This window comes from Pollachius pollachius, assembly GCF_949987615.1.
Source record: "Pollachius pollachius genome assembly, chromosome: 16".
Lineage (NCBI taxonomy): Eukaryota > Metazoa > Chordata > Actinopteri > Gadiformes > Gadidae > Pollachius > Pollachius pollachius.
The window spans coordinates 6,142,151-6,167,307 of NC_136949.1; the positions used below are offsets into that span (position 1 = coordinate 6,142,151).

General features: G+C 47.9%; 1 protein-coding gene across 1 annotated transcript in view; it reads right to left on the reverse strand.

The window, feature by feature from the left end:
• The window catches only part of atad2b (ATPase family AAA domain containing 2B), a 77,847-nt gene that overhangs the window by 27,954 nt on the left and 24,736 nt on the right, over window positions 1-25,157 (reverse strand). The window contains exons 20-24 of the mRNA XM_079753477.1: window positions 20,422-20,557; window positions 18,188-18,384; window positions 17,374-17,533; window positions 14,007-14,129; window positions 10,666-10,797 (exon numbers count right to left, since the gene is read on the reverse strand). Of these exons, the coding sequence (XP_079609603.1) occupies window positions 10,666-10,797; window positions 14,007-14,129; window positions 17,374-17,533; window positions 18,188-18,384; window positions 20,422-20,557 (748 nt within the window). The remainder of the gene's footprint in view (window positions 1-10,665; window positions 10,798-14,006; window positions 14,130-17,373; window positions 17,534-18,187; window positions 18,385-20,421; window positions 20,558-25,157) is intronic.

Genomic DNA, 25,157 nt, shown 5'->3' on the forward strand with positions numbered 1-25,157 from the left:
AAGGGGGGACTGCAGTCAAGCTTTCCCCCATAAAGCCCATAAGTCCTCTACAGGACATACCACATGTGAGTATGTGTAAGCCAGTATTTATTCAGAGAATGAGATCTTCAAAAGGCCCCCGGGAAACGAAGGAAACGTGAGTGAAACCCAGCTATAGGGGCAGTCACGGCGACACAGGGACTGGGAGAGGTTGTTTATTTGAAAGCGGGATGGAGGGAGAGAAGGGTCTCAATTCGTCTCGTGACCTGCTGACACTTAATGAAATGCCAGGATCAATGGATGACCTCGTCCGCGCCGCTGTTAATGAAGGAGATCAGTCACTTCCCTCACTGCTGGGGCCTTTGGCACACGGTCATGGGTGTGAGTGTGCACGCAGAGTGGCCTGAGCCACCCCTGATGGATACACCCATTTGGAGGGGAAAAATTGCCTCTGCATCTCATGTTAATTGCACGTTAGTGTGTGTTCTTGAAAATAAAGAGGGAAAAGGAAAGCGTACCGAAAAAAAAGCAATAAAGATAAGACTTATCTCAATTGCAATGTCTTTGTGCGAAAATAAACCCAAAAAACAAACAGTCTGTGATGAATTTCGATTGGCTGAAGGAACTCGCAGAAGTCGTTGTTGAAACGACACACGGCAACTCAATAAGGGGCGACCCGTTGAGACGGTACCGCCATGTCTTTCCCCCAATGTGGAAGCGGAAAGCGCAGTGTTAAACATCCTCGCGTCAAAGTATCTTTCCCTCTTTCCTTCTTATCAGCTGATTAAAAAAAAAGCCAGTGGAGTGACAGCGCCTAGAGTGCCATCTTTTTTTACAAAGAGCGATAAGCTCCCCATACTAATACAGCTGTGAGCGGTGCCCAATGTGGCGACACCCCACCACCCACGTATGATGTGTGTGTGTGTGTGTGTGTGGGGGGGGGGGGGGGGGCTCTCTGATGGAAAGGTCCTCCACCCCGCGCCAAGGTCACCTCTGTACGCACAAAAGCCCCGACACGGGCATACACCTGAACGGTGAGACAAAGATAGGCCGCTAATGGGATCTCTACATTTGGCTAGCTCGTGTAATAGGGAGCTGTGGAGTGAGACGTCAGGTAAAAAAAAAGAAAAAAAGAATGACATGGTTTTTTGACTCGTCAGTGTTCCCCTGCCTGCCTCATTTACAGTCGGGCAGGTTCCACTTCGACCTTCAGTCGAGCGGCATCTGTATCTTTTTTTCTACCCTAATCCTTCAGGGCATACATTAAACCGACGGGTGGATTGAGTTTGACAGAAGATGATGGAGTGATTCATTGGCATCACATGGTGAGAGCTCATTAGGGATTCATTAGGAGTTTAGACAACAAGCCAAGTGCTCTGTGCCGTCCCAGTGGCCCACTGCTGTGTGCAGTATAGTTTGAAAAAGAAAGATGCTGGGAATTAAATACTGTGGAACAAAGGCGGATCTCCACAGTGGGACAATCAGATTAGTGTTAGCGCTGTATGCGGATAGTATGGGACTTCAAACAGTGCATTTCAAAACACAAGCACGACGGGAAAGAGAGTGAAGCCTAACGCTTGTCAAAGCGTCGACAATAAATGCTACTAGCTACCGTATTTGGAAAACAAAGCATGGCTCAACATTAACAGTTTCCATTGGCAACCGGAATTGAGCCACTGTCAATCATTTCCCATGGTCTGATGGCGCCAGTTTGCCACCATGAGATCAGTGCCGAGGGAGACAAAATAAGACTAGCCGTTTAGAACTGACATTTGGATTTTCTTCACACTGTGAACATGTCCTTTCAAAGGGGCTGTATACGTTTTTTTCTACGGGGCCTGCGTTGTAAATTGTCAGTACAATGAATCCGGAAACCACGTTTTGGTTAAAGGTTACAAATGGTGGATATTATCACATCAATGAAATCAACTCGTATTAGACGGGTAAAAGAACAATCCTTCAGCATTAGATTATGCTTCTTTTTTTTCAACTATCAAGGGGTTCAACCTCAGGAAGAGAATTATATTATTCCGGTAATAAAAACATCCAAACTAAAAAAAATCAGTGTACAGGATGAGATTAGGAGGCTCGAAAGTAAACCGATAAAACCAAATGTCTTCCCTAGAAGGTTCTATATCGATAAGGGTGTGGCGCGCGCATGTGAACACCATTTGTCTGCGACGGAGGCCTCAGGAGTGGCATGGGGGGAGAAGTCAGACGAGAGAGAGAGAGAGAGAGACAGAGAGAGAACGAGGGAGGGTTCATAAACCTATTAGGAGCCTCTGTCGGCCATATTTCTCATGGGAACGTGTAACGTTAGCCAGGGGCTGGCGGTCATGTAAGGCGGCAGACAATATCCCAGGATGCTTCAGATTTCGAACAATGCAGAAAGAGAGGAACCTTAAAAGTGATGTTCCATGAATGCCAAATCTCCCCGAGACTCTTGGAGATCCCATGGCTTTAATGAGTTGTTAGCTTGGAGAGAGAAGAGTAGAAGAAGCGAGAGAAAAAAAAACAGTTGGGTTGCATCTCATCTCCAAGCTTAATGAAAGTATGGTATTTTGCATGGCTGAGTGGGACTCGCAGAGTAATTTGACATAATTAAAAAGTCGGTCCGTCTCCATTGGCTTTCCTACGAAGGCTTAATGTGACTCATGTCGCTTAATGTGCCCATCTCACATTCCAGAGCAATGTGAGCATGTCGTTGCGTGCAGCATTAAAATCTGGACAAAAAGCTTTTCCATTACCCTGTGTGTGCCGATACGCACACAATGGAGAAGTCTGGCGCCGACATCGATGCGCAGGGGTCTACTACTGTTCAACAATCACCGACCAACACTGGTGCTAAACCCAGATGTCTGCTAAGGTCTTCATTATAGAACACACAACCAAAATTCAGCCACATCAATCCTGTAATTTCAGCGCATCTGTTAATGGCCGATAAGAATCAACGAATAGCCCATTCACAACTGGGAAGCCCAAGCAGGATACACACAAAGCAGACTGGAGATTGTTCTCCATCACGCCAAGATCAAGCCCAGGCCCGAATGTAATTTGGATAGCACAAAGGCATCCATGGCTCATTCGGACTAATCTGACGCTGGCGGTATCAAGCTGGGTCCGAATGTTTCCGATCAGTTAGAACTTATCAGAACAGGGCAGGCAGATGGCTGACTATTTAGTCTTCACCAGCTTCTGTCATTAATATAATTGATTAATCAACCGTCACGGTGGGACCGTAAACAAAAAATAAAAAAACAGTGCGTTGCCTGTGGTTTCTTCTCCATCTGCATTGTGGCCTGAGACGGGAAGTCGGCTTTTGTGTGGGAAAAGTCGAAAACCTGTTTATCACAGACAGCCCAGCTTCAATTCCACTTTAATTAAAAAGGAAGGCTAGGCCAAGCCCACAGTTTTATTTTCTTCAGAAACTTGCCCATGGCAGCTTGCGTGTGTAAATTGTGGTGGCTGGGATATAACTCAACTGAAAACCCACTTGCAAAAAATATATTCTCCATCTCCGTTGACCCAACTGATTAACTCCTTGAGAGTCTGTCAGCGGAGGTCTAAAAATATATAGTTGAGGCGCATTGTTGGAACTCTCTACGTAATGGAAAAGTGTGCAGTGCCTTTGACACACAGGGGAAAAATGAAGCCACAAACAAAACCTGAAAAACCAGTAAACCAATTCTATTATGGACATAAAAATTAAAAGCATTAAAACCATCTGAGTCACCCAACCATTTAACCAATCATGGCATGGTCGACAGAGCGCTATGCAGAAGACCACTTAGAAAAGTTCATAAGCATTGATGGGCATCTCTCCTTAGCAGTTAGAAGTGCTCCATTCATTCTTTCTCCGTTTCCTTTTATATCAGACGTCCTTAGGCAGCACTGCTTACCTTCATTGTGCACGCAATAAGGCGATGAGCAATGCTTAATCACTCCAGTGTTGCACTTCAAGGCCATTTCTACCGAGTAGACATGTTCGCCTGTTAAGAGTGACATCTGTGGCCGTCCACGCTCCCGAGTTAACCGCAGATATTGAAATCCTGGCAGGCGGATTGCAATCGCGTTGCAATCGTAACCCAGCCAATCGTGTGCACTTCTCACGTGTCCAGAAGACAAAGGACTATGCCTGGTGGTGACGTAAAGGGAGAAGAAGATAATAAATAAATAAATAAAAGAACACAGCCTGTGTTCACACTGATGACGGCTCGTCCCTCTCTCTCCTCCTCCTCCCCACCCCTCCGCTAAAACAATAAAACGAAACGAAAGGCATCATGGTTGATTTTACATTCATTTCACGCTTGGTGCCACAATGTTCCAGCAGGCATCTGTGCCCACAAAATGGCAGCTTATGCCGAGAGCTCACTGGCTCAGGGCTTTGCAGGGATTTCATTAGCGAGGCCCACTGGGTGTTGGGGAGTGCGACTCAAGATTGTTTTTGCATGGTTGCTGGGAAGCAGCTTGGGGAGAATCTGTGTCCGGTTCTGAAAAGCTAATAACGGTTCCTTTTCAATCCGCGCCCAGATGTGTCTCCTTTCTGGCGTTGACCGCGCGCGTTCGCTAATTAAGGCCAAGGAAATGCATTCGGAGAGGACCCGATAAACACGACACTCAGTATACACGTATGAAGTCGGTGGAAGCGTTGGGTCACGTGAGGGAGTTGGTCAGTTCTTTATTGACAGTGCAAAACGTGCAACGAAATAATATTGAGCACAGTAGAAAATCCGAACTGCTGCTTATAACGGAAATCTAACCCTATGGCAGGTATCAATGGGTGAGAATAAAAGTGAGAATAGAAGTGGGCCTGGACTGCAAAATAATGGCTTCAGGAACATGATGGCGGCGGTCGAAAAGACTGGTCTGGGAATGGTTGAAATAAAGTAAGAGGTTTCCTGAACCATAGGGTGATCCAGAGGGCCGGATGGATCAAGGGACCATCCTGCATTGCCGCTTCCCTTTCAGGGGTGTCCGGGTGGGCAACTTCTGAGGGGGGAGCAGCCCGCCAGATGGAAAAGGTGCTTAACCCGCAGTTCTGGGTCTGGACTAGTTCTGTCTACAGGCAGTCGATCCCCTCAACACAGCAGGGCAAGGAGAAAACCCGGGCAGCCGAGTGCAGGGGACGTGTATTACGACGTATAATATTATATTGATTTCATGATGAGGCGCGATGTTATCGGGGGACATTGAATTATTAAAAAAGGTAATTTCCTACACGCGGCGACCACATGCATTCCGGCGAAGGGTTGCATTTATATAGTGGTTCCATTTCGTTCCAATTTCATTGGCAACGCCTCGGGCCGTCCTCCAGAATTCATAGCACTGTAGTTACATACATAACTTTCCTTTTCTAGCCATTACGGCCACTCCAATCACTTCACAATGGATGTAAATCATTCACCCCCCTCGCCGCCATCCTCCAGGCCAATTGGGACGTCCTTGAATAAAGGATGTCGCTCAAGGGCACAAAGTCTTTTTTTCCCCAGGAGGAAGCCCCAGACCCCCGCTGACCTGAGATACTGCCGGTTCATGTTAAATGCACACTTAGAATTCACAGGACTTCATAAAATTACAGATAACATTTTTTTCCAAGTATGTGATTACCTAGCTAGGGCTACTTATTCCAGACAAAAGGAGGAAATAATTGAACACAGTGGTTTCCCATAGAGACGGGCACAGTGTGTCATTCAAAAGCATATCGAAACCCTGAACAGCCAATCAAAATAAAGATTGGCAAGATTGGTATTCAACATGCGTCAACACATAACAATCTGCTATGCCCCGAAACAACTTGCCTTGCCAGAAATATTAAATTTTAATAATTGCACACGCCAGATGTATTAGTAGGTTCTTGACAAAGGAAAATAAAGTGGGAACTGAAGTCGCTTTAACCAACGCAGAAGAGAGAGAGAGAAACAGTGGGGAATACCTCCACAATGTCTCCATTGTTCCTCCTGTAAACACGCGGTGGTCAACAGAGCACGACACGGACGGTTCGCCCTGTTTGGCCTTTTGTTCCGAGCAGATTCAGGTCATTCTGTTTCCCCCCCCCCACCCATTCACGAATGAATTATGCCCGAGGTTAAGAGAAAAAAATTAGCAGGAGTGTTTATCATCCTCTTTTTTCTTCTCCCCCGCCTCCTCCACTCCCCAAAGAGTCAATTCCCATCAAGGCCCTGACATGAATTGGCTTCAGAAACAGTGAGAAAAGCTCCCCATTCACCGCGAAGCTGCAAAGTTGCGAGGCAGCGAAGAGGCGAGGCACAGCAACGGTCCACTCTGCATGAATACAGCCTGCTCTGCGGTTGCCCAGGGCCGCCTATTGATTGACGTGGAGGGCGGCACATTATGCACCCGACTCTCATTCTCCGAGCTTCGTACTTAAATACAGTTCAACAGCCGGGGAAGGACAATCTTGTTGACTGCCGGCGGTAAAAAAAAAAAATTATAATGATTAAACTAAATGCAAAAACACTTTTGTCTGAAAGATGTTTGCGGCTAATGTACGCGGCTATGCAATTAACTTGAATGCTTACAGGCATCAACGTTAAAATGCACAATTAGCACAATTTAAAAAGATCACAACAGCCACGGTAACAATGCGCCGCACACAATTCGGTTGATTTAGAAACGGCTTCAAATGGTCTCGAGACCGAGAGACTGAGTGGCGTCAATAATAAATGAGGGAATGGCACTACATTTGAACCAGATCCATGTGGCGCTGCACTCAGCTTGAACCCGGGGCCGTGGCCCAGGTAATGGGGCCCAGCGCTTACAGTTCCCTCCCCAGGAGGCAGTGACAAGAAGAGTGCCGGCCAGAGTGATGGAATGAGTGAAAAGAGCAAAGAAAAATAGAAAAAAAAAAATCACACTCCAGACAGAGTGAAAGCCCGAATGAAAGAGTGTGGTTAAGAGTGTAGGGGGAATAAAAAAAACATTTATTTTTTTTTAAATGTCAAAAATTAGGCACGCCTCTCTTGAGTTTCACCCATGTGAGAAATAGTCTAGCTCCCCACAACTAGGTTTAACCGCGGCTCCCTCTCACAACCAGTCTGACAGATTTCCTCTGTCAATGCAAGAAAGCACTTTGGAGAGTCCCCCCCCCCCCCCCCCCCCCCCCCCCCCCAAAACCCACAACTCCCATAGCCCATGGGCTTTATCTACGCATCCCCCGCCGGCACCAGCTCCAGGCATGTACAACTGATGGATGAAGGGAGCGTGGCTAGATGTAGCTGGGTTGCGCACACACACACACACACACACAAAGATGTCAGCAGCTATACCAGGCACACCTCCACCGATGCTACATCACCGACACCATGAGGGTCAAAGATGGTGGCTATACCATGCACACCTCAACATACCCTGTAAGGGAAAGGGTGAGACAGATTCTGCACCATAAGGGTCAAAGGGCGATGGCTATACCAGGAAACACCTCAACTTACCCTGTGAAGTAAAGGCTGGGACTGATGCTGCATGGCCTACACCATAAGGGTCAAAGGCGGTGGCTATACCAGCCACACCTCAACCTCCCCTGTAGAGTAAAGGGTGGAACAGATGCTACATGGACTAGATCAGAAGGGTCAAAGGCGGTGGGTATCCCCAGATTGACCTTGATGTGACAGGAGTCGGTTCAGCCTCAGGTAAGCACCCCGCGTGACGCACTCCATCACTCACGCAACACTTCTGCTGGGTTCCACGCATCCTGTGTGAAGTGATGCCATATGCTCTGAACCCATAATTGACTTCATATATTACATTTGCCTAATTGGACCAATGTCATGGTGATCCAGGTAAGAGTGTGTTGCTGGTGTCACCAATAAATCACCGGTATTTGCCTAATTAATTAGGCTTCTGGAGCCGGAAGATAACAACTTTCCCCTAGAGCGGCAGAGTTAGTGGCCTGCATCCGTGACACTTGGCTATAAAGATAAAGGCAAGAGCTAATGGCAGGATATACAAGCCGTCTGTTCACCCTCACAGTGCCCCATCCGCATTAAAAGACAAATGTGACTTTTAACTACAATTGCATTGAACGAGGCTAAAGCCAGTTAGCTTTTGTAGTTATTTACACAACGGAACTGGCTACAATGCCTGTGATACACAAAATGGAAATGTGTACACTGAAAAGATGACTTATTCATTCAAAGCACAAATGGATTGTTTTTTTGGCTCCAGCGAGGAGTGCAATCAAAAGTGCTGTATTGCATACAAAGATAGTGATGTCACCAGAAATATGGCAGTCACACTAAGGTCAGGTGAGAACAATATGACAGGACCAACTCAGCTGGTGTTTTCCATCAAAACTTTCAGCACCCAACCTTGGACTGATTGTACCAAGATGGGGTCCAGCAGTGCAATAAAGGCAGAATATTATTTTCCTAGCAAACAAGACACTTTTTCATCTTGGCCTAGCACCGTGGCAAGACTAATAGCAGTGCAGTAGAAACTCAGACACAACCGCTACCTTACAGTATTTATGGAGGCCAGCAGAGACCGTCATCTCTCAGGGTGCCTTCTCCCCAGGAGAGGGAGAGTTTACTCACACAGCGGGGGACTATTAGGTATGCTCTCCTGAGAGAAAAGTGCCACCCTGTGTTTGAATGCTGTAGTGCACCTACAAAAATTAACACACACACACACACACAAACACACAAATTCATGTCAACCCAGAGGGAACCTCTATCATTCAAATAAACCGGTGCGGCTGTGAATAAAAATAAAACCATGACTCATCTTCCTGGACACTTTCATTTGTATTCAAAATTATGTGAAGCCATGAAAGAACAAATATGCAACTAAACTAGATAAGAGAGGGCCAATCAGTTTCTTCCTGAAAACAAAAAACAAAAATCCTTGGATCAATGTGGCTCGATCTCCTCTCAGCATCCATCTCTCGGAAGATCTATTTTAGGCAGGTCTTTGCCTTTTTCTGCTCCGAGCAAAATGTCTTGTCCAAAGTAAAGCAACAGGGGGGCCGGGCTCAGCTCAGGCTGGCTTCTCGAGCCGCGTAGCTCGGATCCGTCTTGTCCGAGTTACAACCTCGTTTGTTTGCCTTCCCCTAGCCCCCGGGCACCTGCCGCTTGCTGCAGGTGGGCATGTAATTGCTCCGTGGCGTGGTCACGCTCTGAATGGGGAGGAGAGACAAGCCCGTCTAATGAGGCTGCCCACTGCGCCGCGTCTCCCCTCCTGGGAGACAGGAGAAGGAGTTTGTGTGTGCGTGTGTGTGCGAGTGCATGTGCTTGCACGCATGCGTGCGTGCGTATGCGCTTATGAACAAGCGTACGTGCGTTCCTATGCCTTGGCTGCAATGTGTGTATTTGTGGTATTGTGTGTATGTATTTTCCCTTGCCTGTGTGTTTGTGAGAGAGCTTGTGCATATGTGGCCTAGCATCCTTATGTGTGTGTGTGTGTGTGTGTGTGTGTGTGTGTGTGTGTGTGTGTGTGTGTGTGTGTGTGTGTGTGTGTGTGTGTGTGTGTGTGCAGGTCTACACGTGCACACATGTGCGCCGGTTTGCGTACTTACGATAGCGCATGTGCGAATCTAGCGTCTCTGTGTTGGCCATTACCCGCGTCTATGATCTAATGCTGCTGTGAAAAGTGCAGATGATGAAGTGAGGGGAGGCACTCTCATTGTCCTCCCTACGTCTCCCTCTCTGTGTCCCTCTCGGCAGTATGTCCGGGCTGTAATCAGCTAAATGTGCTAGGCTGTAAATACTGTGAACTCTGGCCTTTGGCAACGGACTAAATGGAGTGAGTGAGTGAGTCACACTTAGAAAGGGGATTCGAATTTACAGCAGACGCATTGTCCTCGCACACACAAAATGTCAAACAGCAGGGGACAGAGGGAACATTAGGTTCCTCACTCAGAGTTAATGAAGGTGTTTGAGTACATCAATGTGTTTTTTTTATCCGATGCATGATAGGGGCCCCTCAGAGTTACAAAGCCAGGTTGCCTCAGCCAAACTATGAATCCCAGTCCACACAGCGCCAGGTGGGATATATCACCGGCTGATCTGATTTGTCAGCCGACAGGGTACCCGCTGAGAATATCAATCTTTCTGCAACTTGGATGATCGGATCTGCCGGTGCTAACGGGAATCCAGAGGTGTGTGGGGCAGAGCGTTACTCCCATGGAAAACCAGCAGCCCATTGAAGAATGAGTGTACATCGCTGGCAAGTCTGTAAAAGTTATATGACGGTATGAAGTGATAGCAGGGTTTCTTATGGGTTTCTTCAGATGTGTAACCCTGATGCAACACACCAGTGTTTGGGATGGGACAACAACGTGCCGGCGTCGGTTTGTGGAGCGATTATGACATGTAGCCGTTGTTCCCGTTCACGTCTGTGTTCAAGGTTCACGACTACCACTCGAATCAACAACGTTCAAAAGAAACACACATTAAATCCAAACTATCTGCGCCATGTTTGTCCTGCTGCTGACTGTGTGTGTGTGTGTGTGTGTGTGTGTGTGTGTGTGTGGGGGGGGGGTGTCTCTGTAGTGTGTGTGAGTCTGTGTGTGTGTCTCTCTGCGTGCACGTGTGTCTCCCTGTAGTGCGTGCACGCATGTCTCTAGTCTGTGTGTGCTTGTCTAGGCTGGTCTCTGCAGTATGTGCGTGCACCTCTCCAGTGCCTGCCTGCTTGCGTGTGTGTGTGTGGAGGATAAGAGCTGGGTGTACTCACTACTGGCACACTGCTTGTCGGCTGCTTCGCCCTGAGTGCTGCTCCCTGCTCGCTCATCTCCCACGGTGCTGTGCTTTCTGGTTGCCACGGCGGCGCCGGGAGCTGCAGTCGGCTGGGCTGGCGTCTGAAAGTCTGCAAATACCACAGAGGATCAGTTACAGACAACACTTCACGTATATAGGCGCACGCAGACGGCTGCCTGTGCGTGTGTAGAGGCACCGATCAAATACATTGACAGCAAGAAAGTGCCTCCATGTGTGTATGTGTTTGTGAGTGCGTGCGTGTTCAGACGTATAGGAAAACATAGATCGTCGGCTAAGCAAGCTGATAAACACAGAGTACACGGGATGAGCTCCGATAATTACAGGAAGCACACTTGCCGAGCTACAAAGCCATTATTGACGACCTTCAAATGGAGACCTGGCTGTTTGGAAGCATTGTCCTTAGCTCGCCCCCTTCTGTAAATCTGAATGACTATAAATGTCTGGTGGAGGCTCCAAACAACACTAACCAGGGAGAGAGAGAGAGAGCGAGCGGGCAAGCGCCAAGGAAGACACCGCAGTGGCTGTTAAAAGAAGACTTTGTCATTGACTTGTCATTTTATTCCACTTCCTGCCCTGCCTACCAGGATCCGTCGTCAGACACGGCCCGCCCTGGCAGGTGAACACAGGGACAGGGCACTAAGTAGAGTGGACCCGATTGCAGGCCGGGGCTAAATTTATAGTTTCATAAGCAGCGCCGTGAAGAGCTGATGAAATATTCACAGCTTTTTGTTTCCCCACCTATCCGGCTGCGGACTCCCGCCTTCTGCAATATTTATTTTACGCTCTGCACTTTTCGCCGGCGAAAAGAGTAAATTTAACGTGGCAGGATGACCCCCACGCATGTGACCTCTTCCTTGACATGACTTTCCGGGGTGAAGAAAGGATAACACCGGGGACGTGAAAGTGAGTCAGGATTTAATTGGCTGTCAGGGGGTGGTGGTGGTTGGGGCGTAGTCGGTGTAAATACAAAGGGATGAATTCTCTGCTAATCTCTCTCAATTTAATGATCTACGCAAAAATGGATAATGTATAAACCGAACCGACAGAGAGGGCAGAGGGATGGCAGTGTAACACCCGACCGACACTGTGGTTTATGCAGGGATGTGTATGGAATAATGCAGCTCTGCTGTGGCAGTATGTAGGCGCACTGCCCTTCTCCGGTGACAACAAAGGTGCTTTTGGGCCCGGCGTCTCCCACTAACCGCCCAAGCCACAGGAGAACGGGGATGATGTGTTCTTTTTCTGACGTTTATCGATGCAGATGGTTGTTTTTTATGGTGTCAATGCCTGTAAGCATCAGTACTTAAAGGATAATAAAGTGTGTTCCATTCGTGTGTCGTGCCCTGTTATGTTGCCTCTATATCAAGCACTTTCATAACACTCTTTATAATAATACTCTTAACAAATAGAGTCAGAGAGGGCAGCAGGCATCACGACTGATTATGTGTACGTGATGTCGTGACGATCTTGTGCTTTTGTTCCTGTGCTGATAGACAATAGAAATATATAAGAAAACACATTTGCATTAAAAACAACCACACTGTTTGTCCTGGGGAAATGTCTGGCCCAGAAGCCCTTTCCTTTGGGGATGGCTGCTGCAACAGAAACCTCAGGTGTGTGCGTGTGCATATCTTGCTATATATACACCGATGGCTTCTACATTTTAAGCAGAGGGCTTATTACATGGACTACCGGATTCAGTTGAAAAAAGTTTTCCAGTGTGCTCGTTACTGTTTTCAGAGGAGAGGCAATAAAAATGTTTGAACATAGCTATATGCCTATGTACACACGATTTCTGAGCATAATTAAATAGCTGCTGATGAAATATGGTGCATCAGCACACTGTATGTGTGTGTGTGTTCGCCCGTGTGTGTGGCTGTGTGTGTGCGCGCGTGTGCATGATGTGTGTGTGTGTGTGTTTGCATGTTGATGCTAAGTGATGTGCCTAATATAGATTCCACCATTGAAAGTCCACTTTGCGGTGCTTGTAGCAGTGTGGTGTAATGAAGCTGTAAAGCATGCGGCAGACAGCTGAAAAGGCACCAGTGAGAGAACAGTGTTTCAAGCTTCTCGTCCTGGCACCACACATACCAAAATAAAACCCTGATTTTTGCAGCACGTTGTACTTCCTTGAAGCCCAAGACAAATTATGCTGCATATTCTAAAATAGGCATATTTCCTAAAGTGACGGCCTGTAAACAGTTTGAGAAAAAGAGGTTCAGCAGGGCAACAGAGAAGGTGAATGGAAAGGGAATATTCATATGGATGAATTGATTGCATTATCCATGCAAATGTGTGCATATTTCCAAGTCATTTAGTGGACAGTAAGAGTGTCTTTCAGTCCCCTATTGAGATACATGTCAATAATGCTCAAACAGGTCCCAGGTATACATCAGGGTAGACATTACACCTGTGAGTCAAAAACTCCAACCAGTAGACCGCCTCATTAAGGTATCTTCTTCTTTTGAAAATGTTTGCATGCCACCTTCGCTCGCCTTCAGAGTAGTCTTCACCACTTTGTTTGCTACCAAAACATTACTCAAACAATAGCGTCATAAAATCCGATGTTTTCGCCTGTCTCCGCCAACCAGTTTGTGAGCGTTCTACTCTGAGCTCTGGTACCGTTTCGTGATGACGGAGCACTTTGACATCTCTGAGCAGGACGCCAGGTCGGCATGCCAACGCCACGGTGGTCGTGTGTGTGTGTGTGGAGCTCCGGTCAGTGTGGCTGGCTGCGTCCGAGAAGGTTACGCCACGGTGTGCGGCGCGTTTCCCATACAACAGAGCTCATTATATACACGCCTACTCAACAACGCAGACTAGATAAATAATGAACTTTCACAAATTTGGCACGAGCCGTAACCATGGGGATCCCCAACCCCTCCTCCCCTCTGTTCTAACACGTACGCCCACGTATTTTTTTATACCTCAGTATTCGATTTGGAGTGGAAACTTACCCTTTAAGCAAAACTTATATTTTAGCGTCTTTTGCCTTAAACTATGGATGAATTTACCTAATTCATCATTCCAGTCCCGGTTGCCGGTTTTTGTCAACTATTGCAAAAGGTTTCTTATGAGGGTGGTTGAGGGTCCAGCCCGATACGGGGATCAAAACAGGAGGGAATTCAGGAAAAACCACCAGGGATCTTACTAAAAAAACTGCTGAAAGAAAAGTCACTTTTAATTGGCTGCTACGTACGGCGTGATGAATGACTTTGGGTATGGTGGCTAGCGGCAAAGCAGGGGGAACTTTTGTGTGGGTAAAGGGGTGTGGGGCAGTGGGTGGGGTGGTCTTACCCCTCTTCTTGCGGGCTTCCTTGATGTCCTCGCACATGCGGTCAAACTCTGGGTCCAGCTCAGAGGCAAATATGGCATGGGCACTGTCCTTTAGGCTGCTGGCACGGTGTCGTATCACCTTGTCTGGGAGAGGGACAGAGAGAGAGAGAGAGAGAGAGAGAGAGAGAGAGAGAGAGAGAGAGAGAGAGAGAGAGAGAGAGAGAGAGAGAGAGAGAGAGAGAGAGACGGACAGAAGCAGAGTTGGAGAGAGAGAGTGAGACTTGAGCTGTGTTGTGGTCTGCAGTGATGCCGTGCAGATCGCTAGCAAAGAGAGACGTGCCCCTCCCGAAACAAAAGGCCCAACTGTGTCTTGAAGCGCCTGTGATCCTGATTCGGACTCCCCTGGTTCCCACACTGTGTCCATTTGAAGACTAGAGTAAAGAAATGCAGTCAAAGTGCTTGGTTTCTCAGAACATAAATAAAACGGGGAGATGGATGAAGAAATAAAAGAAATAAATAGAATAGCGCCTCCTGGGAGAACTCAAATCAAACCCGCCGACTGTTCCAGTGCAAGTGTGAGAAAAGGGCCAAGTGTGTTTTCTCACTGTGTGGATGAGAGGGAAGGAGGATGTAATAGGTGTGAGATGTCTGCGGGCGTCACTGATGCTCTGCCCACATTTATGGCTGAAGGATAAACAAATACACTCTCTGAGTAGCCAGGATTATTATAGGTTTGCATTTTTCATTGGTTTTTGTCTTCATTGCGTTTTGAGTTTAAACTTTTTTGGGTTTAGTTCATGAAGAGGCACTGTGCAATTGAAACTCAGTGAGAAACTCAAAAGTGAGAACTAAAACCAACAAAAATACATATATTATATCAACCCAAAATACTAGGCTTATTTATGAATTAAATTACCTAAAATGAAAACTAAAGACAATTCATTTTGCATAAATTGTGAAAATGTTTTTTACCAAAGCGATCCTGCACACCTAGTTTTCATTATGTGGTTAGTTTTCATTAACGATAACCATGGCAAACTGTCACCCTCACGGGACACACACACACACACACACACACACACACACACACAGTCTCCGACACTCTCCCTCTCAAAACACACACTGTCTCCAACACTCTCCATCTCAAACACACACACACACACACACCTTAAGACCTCCATCCCCTTCCCTGTAACGCGGCATCATTAAATGGTAGCACCCTTCCCAGGAGGCCACCTCGGAGGGAAAATAAAAACAGGGTTGAAGCGGGTCGCTGGCAGCGCCGTCCCTGTAAACAGGCTGTCTCTCATTACGTGAAGGAAGGCAGAGAGAGCCGGTTCAGCCAGAAAGTGGGGAGGGGTCACAATCCACCAGCCTCACTTGCCTAATTGGGGAACGGGCGCCTAATTACAATGTAGACCATTAGTGTGGACCAAAAGAGTACACGGTGGTGCATGTGTTTCTTTGATTGCGCGTGTGTGTGTGTGTGTGTGCGTGCGTGTGTGCGCGCGTTTTTATGTGTGTGTGTGTGTGTGTGTTTCTTTTTATGTATGCGAGTGTCTTTTCGTATGTGTGTGTGTGCGCTCATTATCATTGCCTAGAGTTTGTTGGCTTGCGTGTGTGTGTGGCCCGGCACCAACCCCGCCTCTTCATCATGCTCATGCCATGCGTTTGTTCTCTCCAAGGTGTTTAATTATTTTTTTTGGTCATCTTTTCAGCCAAACAGGAGAGACAACCGGGGGGGTGTGTGGGACGTGGTAATATCCTCCAGTTTAAACAAAGCGCTTTAGACAGTAGAGTTCAACGGTTCAGCCTTTTGATCACCCGTGTTAACCGAGAGAGAATGAAAGAGCGAGACAAACAGTCAGGGAGAGCATGGGAGAAGGGAGGGTGGGGGTTGGGGGGGTTTGCTTCCCATAATAAGGTTTATTTCCCAGCTCTTCATCTGCTGGTGTAAAACCCTTCCCAGCAGTGTAATTGTGCCAGGCCTGGGTTCCATTTCCCAGGGCCGGCGAGGGGATAGAGCAAGCAAGGAGCTTGGTTAGTCTTTATTAAACTGCTTAATTGCATTTTTTCTCCCTTTAGTGCATCATTTGCAGTCGTCAGGACTCGAACAAACGACCCTTGCCATGATTTATTCATCCGGGCGAGCGGAGACCAATCTCTACCTTCAGTAATAGATAATTACAAGTTACAGGTTTAAGGAAAAGAGGGCATAAGATAAACAAACATAAAGCGCCATGAGAAAAATGCCTCGGCAAATAAACACATGTAGCCCTGGTTTACTAAATAATCAATCCGGGCAGGGAATGAAAGCCTTCCATCAGTGTTCCATCAGTATTTGCTCATTTAAATATATTTCCCTGTAATGCATTATTCATAACCAATGAATGCATCAGAACACACACCTATAGCACATATGTAAATAATGCATGATTTTTAAATTGACGTGAAAGCACTTTCCATAATCTGTCCTTCATCAACATTAACCTGTGTGGTGTGTGTGTGTGTGTCTTTTCCTGTGTGTGTGGGTGTGTCTTTTAGAATGTGTGTGTGTGTGTGTGTGTGTGTGTGTGTGTGTGTGTGTGTGTGTGTGTGTGTGTGTTTGTATGTATGTGTGTGTGTGTGTGTGTGTCTGTCTGTGTCTATGTGAGAGTCTGTATGTGTCTGTGTGTCTGTGTGTGTGTGTGTCTGTCTGTCTGTGTGTGTCTTTTCATGTGTGAGTGTGTGTGTCTCTCTGAAAACTCATTATCAGGCCCGGTCGGCAGTGTGTAGGTGCGCAGAAGGATGAGGTAAAAAGCTGTTAAAATTTCGCGAGAACGAAGGCAGAATTAAACTTTCATGAATATGCAGCCACTCTTGGATACCAAACACAAATTAGGCTGCGGTGATGCCGCTTAAAAATTCTACTTTGGGTTTGGGCAACGCACACTCTTATTTCATTTGGATTCTCCGGCATGGGGAAACCAATTTGAAGCGCGGCGACTGTGCCGCCTTGGAGCACTTTTCATAACTCATTACGCATTTTCCAACGCACAAGTGTAACACGCAATTGTTTCGGAGAGTGCTCGACCGTCTAATGGATGGCTGCGTTCGCCTCGGCGAGACACCGTTCCACCGTCGCACAGGTGGAACGCGTGTCGGTTGATAATGGTCTCCCGAGGCCCTGCGTGATCGGGGGGGCGTGACGGCTGTCTGTCTGTCTCTGTCTGTCTGTCTGTCTGTCTGTCTGTCTGTCTGTCTGTCTCTGTCTGTCTGTCTGTCTGTCTGTCTGTCTGTCTGTCTGTCTGTCTGTCTGTCTGTCTGTCTGTCTGTCTGCCTGTCTTTCTGCCTGTCTGCCTGTCTGCCTGTCTGCCTGTCTGCCTGTCTGTCCGTCCGTCCGTCTCACCTCCGGGATCCTTGTCCGGGTTGTACTCCAGCGCGTTGCTGCAGATGAGGTCCACGTCCAGGAGGAACTCCTTGGTGGTCAGGTAGCGGTGCGTGTCGATCTTGGTCATGATGGTGGACAGGTCCATGGGTTGGCGGATCACGTCGAGGTAGTCCGACACCTGGGGGGAGGAGGGCGGGAGACGTTCCGACGGTCATTCCCGGGTCAACAAACGAAATGGACCGCATTTTACACATCGCTTTTTATGCAAAACGCTTTACAATATTGCCTCACATTCACCCGCCCATGCACACATTCACACACCGACGGCAGAGTCAACAATGCAAGGCGACAGCCGGCTCGTCGGGAGCAGTTAGGGTTAGGTGCCTTGCTCAGAGACACCTCGACACTCAGCCAGGAGGAGCCGGGTATCGAACTAGCAACCTCGTAGTTGCCAGCCAACCCGCTCTACCTCCTGAGCTACTGCCGCCCCCAACAACAAGAATCACGGCGACAACGGACAGTCGACGACCAGACACCTGCGCTCCGAGACAGCCACGGCGGCTCAGGAACGACTGCTTACGTTTTCCGATGACAGATGGTTGCTAATGTGGTCCCATGCGCCATCACAGGGTCATCATAACGATGCCTCTCTCCCTCCCTCCCCCACCCCGCCCCTACCGTTTAAATCCCAGCTGCAGCTAGTTATTCTATGATCAGCATAAAGAAAACGTTTAGCCGGCGTGCTACTGGGAGGAACGCGCCCAGCCCAGCCCAGCTTGGGAGGACAGAAACCACCCTGTGAGGGAGGAGGGGGGGAACGGTTGTGTCTTACCTCGTCGATGTCGACGGGCTTGCTGAAGATGCTGAAGCGCTTGTCCGTCGCCAGGCGCTTGGTCACGTCCCTGAGAAAGAGCCTGAGCTCCCGCAGCGTGTTCTCCTCCTGCTCCGCCAGACGCCGCTGCTCCTCGGCCGACAGCGCCCGGGGGCCCGGGGCCTCGGCTACCGGCAGCACCTCCGCACCCCTCTCTACTGTGGGGGGGCACAAAGTACAAAGTTTCAGGAAGAACCACGGCAAAGGCCAAGGCCTCATAAAGCAGGGTGTGTGTGTGTGTGTGTTAACAACTCAGAGGTCGGCTGGGGTGAGGAGATGTCCTATTACCAAACAAAGCGAAACAAAGATGCACAGATTGCGTAGGAATAACAATTCTGCGGGCCCACCTATAACCCGACCTCTCACTTCTACAGAAGACAATTATCTTGTCCTGGCAATCAGCCTCGGAACAATGGATGAAAGGCACATTCCACCGACTAAAGAGAAAATACAAAATGCAATATATATTTACATAAAGGAATCAAGAAACTCTTGCAACCGCAAAAATACACACACTGCCTCTCTTGGTACAAAACACACATTTAGAAGCACAAAGGAGTTGCCTCTAGCTAAAAGATTGATAAAGCAAAGCAAACCAGATGTCTCATTTCTCTCCAGATATCCTTTCCATCCTTTCCATTATCTCCAAATCTATGTCTCCCTTTCCAGATAACTCCCCCACTCCCTTTTCCCTTGCTCCCCTGCATCCTCTCTCCCCCCCCCTCCCTCTCTCTCCCCCTTCTCCCTCTCTTTTCCCCCCTCTCTCTCTCCCCTCCTTCACTCTCCTCTCTCTCTCTCGCTCTCATCTCCCGATTTCTGCTCTCTCCAGCAGCAGCAGCAGATCTCCCTTCCCTAGGTACCAGTTCCGTAGCCCCGGGCATCTGCCAGCATCATTAGGATGGCTCCGTGGCTCCAACGGCCACTGGGCCGCTCCCTCCCAGCCGTGCAGTCCCTGATTCTAACGATGGCTAATGGTAGCCGGGCTCCACTAACGCCGGTTCTTATCACTGCTCTTTTTCTCCTCCCTTCGACGCGCCAGCACGTGTCGGCCGGAGGCTCGGGTACCCGCCCTATTCACGGGGAACCCCGAAGAGGTCCACTGTGGGGACCCCTGCCTCCTCAAATCAATGAGGAAAAAAGGGCAGAAAAAAGGGAAAAGGGGCAAGTGGTCATCAGTGATCATTTCCATTTGAAAGCAGGGCCTTCATCTGGGGGCCGGCTACTGGAAGCGGGACAGTTAGGGAGGATGGGAGGGCCGATCAGTGGAGTGGGAGATAGGGGGGAGAAAGTAAGGGGCTTAAGAGGCGAGGTGGACGACTGCAGGAGGGTAAGGGTTGGTTGGTATCCAGGCAATCTTACGCTCTTCTAAACAGCCGCCTTCGTGGCTGCGAGAGGTCGAGGCTTCTGTTCGCATCTTCAAGTAAAATTAAACCCTCAGCTCAAGAAAGATTGCTTGTCTATCTGCGGAGTCACATCAATATGGGGTCTTGGGGCGTGATGTTGATGTGTGTCTTGGGTACGAGGGTCCAAATAGACACTAAACACAATCGAATCCAGTGAGGCTCCTCTGCTTCTAACTCTCTGGGCTGCCGAGTGAGAAAACATAAAATATACAGTAACTGAAGCCTGAGCCAAAATGGTGTTTTCTGGGTGAAAGCGAAGACTGCTTACCATCACAGGCTGTATATAAACCCCAGCGTAGCGATGCAGGTAGCACCTGCGCCTCTATCATGGATGACATGATCAGAGCTGACTCGCCGTGAGATTAAAAGTGTATGGACAAGAAAGTAAAAACTGAAGAAAAAGCTTGCAGAAGGCAACTCCGCCTCGAGTGGACTCACAACAACCTAGTCCAATACAGAGTGTGCACCTGCGTGAGTGCATGTGTAAGAGTGAGTGAGTATAATAAGCACTCATGTATCTATAAAAAAGTATCTATAAAAGGGTTGTGTGTTTGTGCGAGTATGTGCAAAGTGTAGGTAGGTTCTGAGATATCCATGGGTTATATACAGTATACCCATAAATATAAGAATTGTTTTGTGCTTGTGTGATGGTTTTGATTTCCTCTGGGATGCGCACACACACACACACACACACACACACACACACACACACACACACACACACACACACACACACACACACACACACACACACACACACACACACACACACGCGCTTGTGCAGGTGTTTACCTGTGGTGCGGGGGCGTGGTGGAGGCCGGACAGCCTGCACCAGGAGCAGATCAGAGAAGAAGTTCTTCCGTTCCTCCTCACCTGGAGGAGACAGCGTCACCACTTCCCCGAAGGCTCTCTGGAACAAACATTTCACCTGCGAACACAAAAGGCAACCACAGTGACTCACGGGCAGCCACAAGTCGGCTGATTGCTTCAGCACGGGTGCACTTGCCTGAAAAATGAGTAAGAGACTGAATGACGATTTTCAATAGCAGAGGTTGAGGCGCTGGCACCTGTGATGGATATAAATGCACTTTTGTGTCGTCTCCAAGGAGAAACCGACAACCGCCGAAACAGGTCAATAGCACATCCGATCAGCAGGGCACTGCGATCAGTCAACACCAGTAAGGGGTGACGGCAATCACTTAGGGAAAAGCTCAATCGATCACGTCAGCAAAGACTACCTAACGGGATCGATGGCACGGCCATGGAGCTCATCAGAGGAAAGAGGTCAACGAACGAAAAACAATCCCAGTCACAACAAGTCACATCTATTCATGTGAAATCAACAGCCAATGATCAAACCGTACCATGACATTGATTTAACTGTGTACTAAACCCTGTATTAAACAAGTTGTGACGGTTACTATAGAAAATTATATTCACAAAAGGGCAAAAGAAAGAGTGGTTTTGACAGTCACTATGCGTTGACCGTTTATCAATGGGTCACACTAATAGCCCCGACTCAATCAGTCGTCAGCCAATGAGGGATCAGCGTCAGGACAGCACTAATTGCAAGGTTCGAAGCGTTCGGGGATCACTTCAGAGCCAAGTTCCGGGTCCTTTGTACAAAATTAGCCCTTAATAAAACGGGTGTTGTGGAGTTTCTCCCCTCCTTGAAGCGCACGTGGCTGTGTTTCTGTCATTATTCCAAGTGCGTCTGTCACTTCAAACAAACGGCGGCAGGACTCCTTGGCAATCAGCTTGAGGCCGCGCGGCTCATTAAGGCCACCGAGCCGGGTTCTGAAGCCGCTCCTGATTGCCGTGCATACCAACAGCGGAGCCAACACAATTCACCTTCTCCCTTCGTTCGCCTTTATCCGTTGCCGCGGGGACCCACCGATTCCTCATTTGAATATGTTCGCGACAGTCCCCTGCAGCTAAAGTGGAGGAAAAATGCTCTGCTTGACCTTTTTAACTAATAGGAGGTTTATTAAAAGAAGCTACGGGGAAAGAGGGGATGAAAAACTAAAACAGACAGTGGCGGTGGGCAATTGTTCACAAATGGCGAGTTTTCAAAACCAAGATACCGCCGGCTCGCGGTATATTGGTCTGGTTTCCCGAGCGCTCTCCGGCATATTGTTAGCATTGTTGTTGTTGCTGTTTACGGATATTGATTTGGCTGCCCTGAGCGAGCGTCATCGCATATTTGGCTTCAGTGAATTGCGCTGCATTTCCCCAAGAAAGAACGACTCCCACTGACAAGACTACAGGCAATCGGCCAAAACTAAAACAAAAAGTCAACTGTTTAGAGAAAGTTAAAAAGTTACCTCAGTTTCCGGCCCCCCTCCCCGTTGGGAGCGTGATTATATTGTTATGTTATTGATGCAGGAAACATATGAATCGGGGAAAAGAGCAAAAATAACCCAACCACTTCCCAGAATACAACACCTGTGTACACAGGACGTGCATGTACCTCACGATGTATGTAACCTTCAAAATTACATTTGCCTGTTCCCGCTGAGAATTACAGCAGATTCCCCGACGGAGGGGGACGGGGGGGGGGGGGGGGCCCACTCAATATCGTGATATGATAGAAACCACCGAATCTCACATGAAAGGTAAGTAGGACAACAGCGGAACAGAGTGCTGCTCCACAAAGCTAGTCAATGTGGGTCTTCATATCGACCGCCGCTACTTGTCTGTCTGTTCAACCGTGTGTGTGTGTGTGTGTGTGTGTGTGTGCGCCTGCCTGTGCACGTGTGTAAACACAGCCCTAGCAGCTTATCTGGACTCACAGGGGGAGGGGGGGGGGGGATGGGCGATGGGGATGGGCAGAGTAAGGGGAGCTAGGGGTTTGTTCCTGTCTGATAACTTGCCAAAGCGTTGTATGCCTGTCTGCCACTAAGCCCACCACCCCTTTTCCAAAAGTTACCAGACCTTTAAGTATCTTGTCTCGCAGAAAACTTTCTGACAGCCAGCTGACTGCCTTTGCCAAATCTGCTGGTGCCGGTATTTTCTTTTTTGTGACTGACTCTGGCATAAATCAACACAAGACCTACCGGAAATCACGGGCGACGGTGGATGGGAGGTCTTTACTTAGCAGGTTGAAATATACCTGCACTGTTCTGCGTTAACGTGCTGCCTGCAGCCCGTACTCACCCGGTGTGAAAAGTGAAGATAAGTATGTGCGTGCGTGGGAGCGTGTGGCAGTGTGCGTGCACGTGTGCTCACTAGTGTGGTGAACGGAAGAGGTGCACGGCCACAAACCATAGGAGCCGTGTTGTAAAATGTAGACATGGCACTTTCGTTTTTTGCTGACAACACACAAAAAGAACTGTTGTACGACTTATTGTCCGTTCGGAAAATCCTTTATTAAAAATAAGGTACCAGAACGATTGTGTTTTCATCCGAATAAAATGTTTTTTAAAGCCATACATCTTTCATGAATTCTTTCCCACAGAAGGAAAAAAATTGCTAACACTCGGAAGATATGAGGTTATGTTGTGCCTTTTAAGCAACCATCTACTTTAATTACTTACTTCTGCCGGTTGGACAGTCTGACTTTCGCTTGCGTCGTTTGACACACTCAACTGGGACATTTCTTCCTGAAACATTCACTCATCCTGCAGTCACTTGTAAAACACGTCAAGATGCCTTCCAAACCACTTTTTTTACCCGTAGCACAAATCCCATCTAAATGTTAAATTCTCCAATTAACTGAATTCAATTCAGAATCATTTGTTTTACAATTAATTGGCTACCTAGGTGAAAGTGTTTAAGAATCTCATTAAGTTGGTAGGGCAAAAGAGCCCCACACAGCAGTATGCATCAATAATTTCAGGGTATACTAATGAGCCAAATTGATGTGGCAATTAACTGAAGAATTAGCATAAGCCAACTGTTTGGATTTAGACCATAAATGCAGAATTTGGAATTTGTTTATACTATATACAATATAGCACATAAAATAAGCTTGATCAATAAATGATCAGAAGTAAACGAACGCCTCGCCTCCTCAGAGGTCTCAAGTGTCAGATCAAGGCACTCGCAGGATGCGGCTCTGGTAATGGCCTCATTAGGCTAGAGAGTTTCATTCAGTAAATGAGTGCCCTCTTAATGTGTCGCTGGATGGTACTGCGGTTTACACAGATCATTTTAAATTCATGGGATGTGACAAACACTGACTGTATTGTTCCTACATAAAATGTTCCAACTTTGTAATAGAGCAGATAGATGCCACATAAGCCCTGCCTGCTTCCACGCTCTATCCTAATACGGTTCTCCATCGCAAACACAGTATGCAGATTTAAATAGTGGACACAATTCACACACCAGATGCCAAATGTGTATCACACATTATCATAAACATAATGGACTCATCAATTTGAGAGGGAAACTTGTTTGAATGGGAACACATTCAAGAAGTGCGGGGGGGGGATAAACATTTCAAAAGCCATTCAGAATAATTGCAAATACTTGAAAGAATTGGTGGCTACATTAAGAGACATGCCGTTTTAAGCAAAACACACTATTTATAAAAGCTCAAAAAGACAAACTCTCTTCGAACCATCACCTAATCTAATCAAGTTCTTAATTTGGGTGAAAGTAGTTCACTTTGAAGCCAAAATTAAATTAAGAGCAATTGTTGCTCTGGGTCTTTTTAATGGCCCACCGGTTCGACACATCGCACTGGATTTCAACTGAGAGCATTACTGATAAATGAGCCTGGATATTGGCAGACTCAAACACAGCCGTCGGCCATTTTCCCCCCTCTCTCCGCTGGCTGGTGTTTTGTATTTGTGCAAGAGCGGGCTGATTTCTGGTGTACGTCTTCACTCACACTACAGGGGGTAGGGGGGAAGTGGGGCAGGGCTGTCTCAGGATACCAGTTCAACCCGTGTATGGGAGCCTAAGGCATCTCAAGCAGACAGGGGCCCTTGCTGACTAAGCACCAACTTCTCCCTTTACACTATCCTCGCCCCATCTGCCGCTCACATCGATCCACCCCCTTCGATCTACGTTTGTTCTCCCGGCCCCTCGTGCCTCTGGCTGTTTTGGCTCCCTTCTCAGCGGAGTCCGTGGATTCCACCCAGGAGGAGGGGAAGAGGGAGAGACAGGGCCGCGATGAACAAAGAACCACAGAAGGGCGAGCAAGAGCAGGCAGGAGGGTGTCTCTGTAACATGGAGGGAGGATGTAGCACACCACAGCTAATGATTGACTCCGTTCGGATCAATGCCGCCAGGGAGGGGGCGAGTCCATGGAGGGTGGATGGAAGAGGAAGAGCCAGGAAGGGATGGGCCCGCAGTTTAATTAAGGCCAAGAAGGAGGCGGCAACATGGTGGGCAGAACAGCCCCAGTCGACGCTGGGTGTACTTGGCTGGCTTGGAGATCAGCTTGTGGCCAACCTGTCCCTCAGCGAATCCTCTGGGCTTAGGTAAGGACCCGAGAACCAGACCCAGTCACGTCTTTTACACAAATCTCGTCGCTTTATCCTCATCCTCATCCCCCCCTCCGCACACACACACACACA